The sequence below is a fragment of the Lissotriton vulgaris genome, unplaced genomic scaffold (genome assembly GCF_964263255.1).
Source record: "Lissotriton vulgaris unplaced genomic scaffold, aLisVul1.2 SCAFFOLD_4253, whole genome shotgun sequence".
Lineage (NCBI taxonomy): Eukaryota > Metazoa > Chordata > Amphibia > Caudata > Salamandridae > Lissotriton > Lissotriton vulgaris.
Window position 1 is genome coordinate 1 of NW_028249562.1, and position 5,059 is coordinate 5,059.

The following is a 5,059-nucleotide window of genomic DNA, read 5'->3' on the forward strand; positions in this document are numbered from 1 at the left end:
CTGATTTTCTTATTCCTTCAGTTATGGTTAAATATTTTAAACCCTGAGTCAATGGTATGAAGTGCACACCTGTATTTCTAATTCTTTTTTTTTTTTTTTTTTTTTTTTTTTTTTTTAGTCCTCATTAGTGCAATATTATTAGTAAGGAGTTGTCGAGGCCCCAATCTCTCTTTAGTTCTTAGACTTCACTGTCATATAACGAAGTAAGTGTAACTGGACAGTTCCCCTGTAACGTGTTAAAAGAGAGGAGGGTCCCCTTATTTCCATTACTTTGTGGAAGGATTTAGTGCGGGGGGGGAGCTAGCCATTATGGCTACTCGTGCAGGCCTTCTCCTGACTTTCCATTGCTTACACATAATCATTGGACTTTTGCGTAGGTTTGTCTGATTCGTACCAACCACTGGGGAAATATCCCTTCGAGTTATCCTCTAAACAATTTAGCTAGCACCTAGATGGTAATTTTCCCAGATGTTCCAGAACTTAATTTTTTTTCTTGGGGCTTTTCTTTTATCAAGTCTATTAATTCTTAATATTGATGATAGCCACTCCCTGTGGGATGGAGGGGCCGGACTTACCCATTTCACACATATTTCTCTCCTTGCCAACAATATTAACAAGAAAAGGAGATCTTCCTGTGCTGTAGAAAGTTTATCTGGTACATTTGCAATCTTCTGGAGTGGAACACACTATCTTCAAAAACTATGGGCTCATTATCTAAATTCAAGTACTATCAGCTATCTAGCTGGACTAAATCCCTAAAAGAAGTCAGAGCGGGAAACCCAACCCTGTAGAGAGAAATGCTAAAAAAAGACACTATACACAAAGAAATCGCAATGTGGTACTGGGCTTTGACTCTCGCAGGGGAAGAAGAATTTCGGATACCGGAGAGAGTATGGGGAAAGACCTGCCGACGCTGGAGTTAAATAACCAATGGCAAGTATCTATGAGTAAATGCTGGACAGTTGTAACTTCGGCTGCGTTAAAGAGAAATCATCTGTTCACTTCTCATAGAGCTTACTGGACCCCAAAAAAGCTGTCGAAATTTGCTGGGAAGACAGTGAAAGTCTGCCCCAAATGCGGGTTGGAAAGGGCCAATGATCTACACATGTTTCGGCAGTGCCCCCTTCTCGACGGTTTCTGGAATGATGTGGGTAAGACACTCGATGGGGTTCTAGGAAGACACCTAAATGTAAGTATTGATTTAATTATCTTTGGGGTAAGGAATGCAAATGTACCAGATAAACTTTGTATTTCTCATTCTTATACATTGAAAGGATTTCATGTGATGAAATGGATTAAAACTTTAAAAACATTGGAATATCTTGAATAAAAAGACGTAAACGAATAAGAAGTGTGGCAAATGGTTCATGCCAAGCAACAGTGCTTCTGGAGGGAGCAATCGGGTTCTCAAATAACAGGATTTAAATATTTTAAACCGACATCTAAAACAAACTTCAAGGTCCGTGTTCTGATGAATTAATGGGAGCTTTGAGGTAAATTACAAAATTAAAGTATTTTCATGTAAATGTCTATACAATGGTGAAACTGCAGATGTCACGAAGGAGAAGCACCCAACAGATAATGAATCACAGTGACTCGTGCAGCTCACGGATTACAACCAGTGGCTTAGGTGGGCTAGTATTTTGCTGCATTGTATATGGCTGGTATTAGCTCTGGCTCACAGATAAAATTATTTTTAGGGATATTAAAGCATTTTACTTGAAAAAAAGTAAAAAAAGGTCACCTCCGCCCCTCCCCCTTTATTTGAAAAGTTTTATATAGCGCTGGCAAACCAGGAGGTATCAAAGCACTTTACATAAGGAAGTACAGTTGCTTCAAGAACGTAGTTACATAATTACAACAGTTTCAGGAACAAAAATGATGTAGAAATAGGAGTTATAAAGGCACGGGTTAGGTATGGGGAGAGGAAAATTAGGCAGGGGAGGGAGAAATTAGGGAAAGTGAGGAGTGAGGGAGGAAAGAGGAGAGGGAGTTGGGAAACGCAACTGGCGACTAGAGAAGAAACGAGTCAAACGAATGGATGGGTAGGAGACGGCCAAGGGGGGGACCAGACAAGCTCCACAAAAGCTGCCTAGGGTAACTCCATTGGTCATCGGCCAAAGGTCGCTGAAGTACAATAAAGGGTAAAGACAACAGCCTAGATGGATAGAAGGAACACGTGGAAACATTGGGAACAATGCATGGGAAGGGGAAGATGTGGCCTGGGGGAGAGATTCCGCTGCCGTAGTAAGGACCGGCCGGTATAAGCAGGCTCAACAGGGCTTCACTTCTGCAGCATCCAAAAACCAAACTCACAATAGGAGCATCAAAAGGTCGATGAGATTGGGGTGAAATGTCCACTTGCTGTTTCCATACTGAGGGATGCATCTGCATGAGACACATCCTAGTGTGTTGTGTTCAGCACAGCTGGCGAAGGACTGTTTGCTGCTGCGAGCCCCCACCAGCCAGGGGCCCACGTGCCTTGTGTGTTGAAACGTTCGTTCATATTTGGTTTCTGTGTTAACAAGTAAGTTGCTCTGGCTGTGAGACTCTGGCTGGCGAAACCCCAGCTGCGCTTGTAAGCAATGACAGTGAAAGGTTTGTGGGAAAGGAATGAGGCAGGGGGAGTGCAACCTGAAAAGAGCACAACACAGTGCTTCTGTGCAGCAGCATTAAGAATCCCTCTGATTCCGATGAATACACCAAGTCTGGAACTAGCTACAGACGCTGTCGCTGATCTGAACCAAGGTACTGAAAACCTGCATCTAAGGGCGCATAAATCAGAAATCAGGCCGGACTTCCATGATGCAGGCAGCGACCATCCTTTTGGGCAGTCTCCATCTTTCATCGTAGCAATCGATCACATGCTTCCAAGTGCTGTGTTTCCTCAATAACCTTTCCATCTCTCCTGGATGCTGTGACCCCCTGCCGAGCTCGTCGCGGGTGTAAAAGATGACCTGGTAACAGACTCTGTTCTCCTCCGTGGTGTTGAAGCTCCCCGGGGCGCTCACTCTCTCCGCGCTGAGGATGGACCTCAGTTTGTCCCTGCCGCCCTGTAGAGCTTTCTTGTCCTTCGGGTTCTTCTTCAGATCGATGTAAAACCCGAGTTTTGTCCGTCTGTCGCCGATGGCCAGGTCCACGCGTTGCCCCCGCGTGGCAGCGGACGCGTCTACTTCCGGGTCAGGCCCGCTTACCGAACCTGCAGGGGTGTATGTTTCAGAGGCATGAACTTCCGGGTCAGCAGTGTTTCCACCGCCCGTAGACCGCTGACCTCGAGGGTTCCTGCGCACTTGCACTTCCGGGTCAGCCGCTGTGTGGGGCTGTTTTTCAGCCGCTGTGAACTCTGCCAGGTACGCGCGCCGAATCCGGAGGCGGTCCCAGTGCCGGCCCCGCAGCAGGCCCTTCATCTCTTGGAAGAGGCTGAAGCTCAGGGTGGTCTCGTCGGCGAAGAAGGCCGCCAGCTTCTCCTCGCGCAGGACCACCCTCTGCACGATGTCCACCACCGGCCCGCAGTCATAGTACTCAATCAGCTCCGGGACCAGGGTCTCCAGCACGCCCGGGGGCAGCAGGTCGCAGCCGCAGGTCTCCGAGAGCAGGCGGGCCACCTCCCGGGGGTCTTGGGGGGCCTTCAAGCTGTGGAGCCTCTTCAGCAATTGCTCAGCGCAGCGCTGCACCCCGTCACACTCCGGCGGCCTGTCCTTCGCAGGAGTCTTCTTCGAAGGGAAAGTCTCCTCCGTGGGCAGGTCGTCCTCTCGCAGGCGCCGCAGCAGCCGCTCGCAGGCCTCCTCCAGGAGCTTCCTCACGTACACCCGGGCGCCGTGGTCGTGGTCGGGCATCAGGGGGGTCGATGCAGCCATCCCGGGGGTCCAGCAAGGCTCAGTCCACAGAGCGGGCCCTCGTCTGCGCAACAGAAAGCCTCGAGCCTGCGGAATGAGAGCAGCTCTGCTTGATCGGACTCTGACCCAGGCTGGGCGTCGCCCTCAGAGGCAGGGCCGGGGTTATCCAGCCTGTAGCTGGGCCGCTCCTCTGCTGCTCGGCAGCCTAACAAAACAAGCATTTGCAATGCAATAGGTCTCGCATTATTAAAGTTTGAGCTATAGGCATTGTTAAATAATGCAACACCAATAGCTCAAACTTTAATAATGTGAGACCTATTGCTTTGCAAATGCTTGTATTTGCATGTCTCCTTTATGGCAAAAGGCCGAAATAAAGAGTATTGCCCGACTGACTGGCATTGTGTTTCACAAAATACAGCCAGGATATATTTTCTGCAGACAATCTGCAAAAGGGACTGGAGTGTGTGTGTTGAGAGGGTGCTGTGTGCTGTGCTGCTACATGTGCGGTGTATTCCCTGCATGTCCGCTCTGTCCCGGCAGCCTGCTCCCATCAGACATGGATACCAGGGGGGGCATTGCTGGACCGGTGTCTGGCCCGTGCTCGTGTTTCTCAGCAGAGCACAAGTCCTAAAATAAATAAATGGAAAACTAACAAAGTGAGGCAGTATGCAAGTGACATCCTGGCATGTGACATCACAGCTGTGACATGACATCATGGTGCGTGACATCACACGAAACATCACAGTTCGTGACAGCACAACCCATGACCTCAGAGGAGACTTCAGCTATGACATCATATCTGAAGGCATCACACATATGTTAGCAAGTCTATCATGAGTACATTTGAGCGCATTACAAAATGTAACAAATGAGATTTTTGGGTGTTTTACATTTGCACTTTGTCGAGCCCTCGGTAGTAAACCGGTTTCTTCTTTATTAAACATGACACACACACAGGGATGTTTTTCTGGATTAACACTAGAGCTAGTCCTATCTTTGATATAGAAGAAGGGGAGCTCAATACATATAAAACCAGTGGCCCTGGTTACTTGAAAAACGAAACCACAGAATTGCACCTAAAAAGGGAAATCGGTTATCGTACAAATAAAACCTGCTTAGTGTGATAGGATCTGCATCAGTGACCGACTACTCAGAGCTCTCAGGTGTCGAGCAAAGAGATCAGTATTTTGCAATGTAAAGTGAAGAAGTTATAAATAAAATAA

The 5,059-nt window shown here is 47.7% G+C and overlaps 1 protein-coding gene across 1 annotated transcript; it reads right to left on the reverse strand.

Annotated features, from left to right (window-relative positions):
* Positions 1–6: 6 nt before the first annotated feature.
* LOC147663544 (uncharacterized) lies at positions 7–3,909 on the reverse strand. The gene has a single exon (XM_086950374.1). The coding sequence runs from the start codon at positions 3,855–3,857 to the stop codon at positions 2,781–2,783; it is 1,077 nt and encodes a 358-aa protein (XP_086806500.1). The 5' UTR covers positions 3,858–3,909; the 3' UTR covers positions 7–2,780.
* Between the last annotated feature and the right edge of the window lie 1,150 nt (positions 3,910–5,059).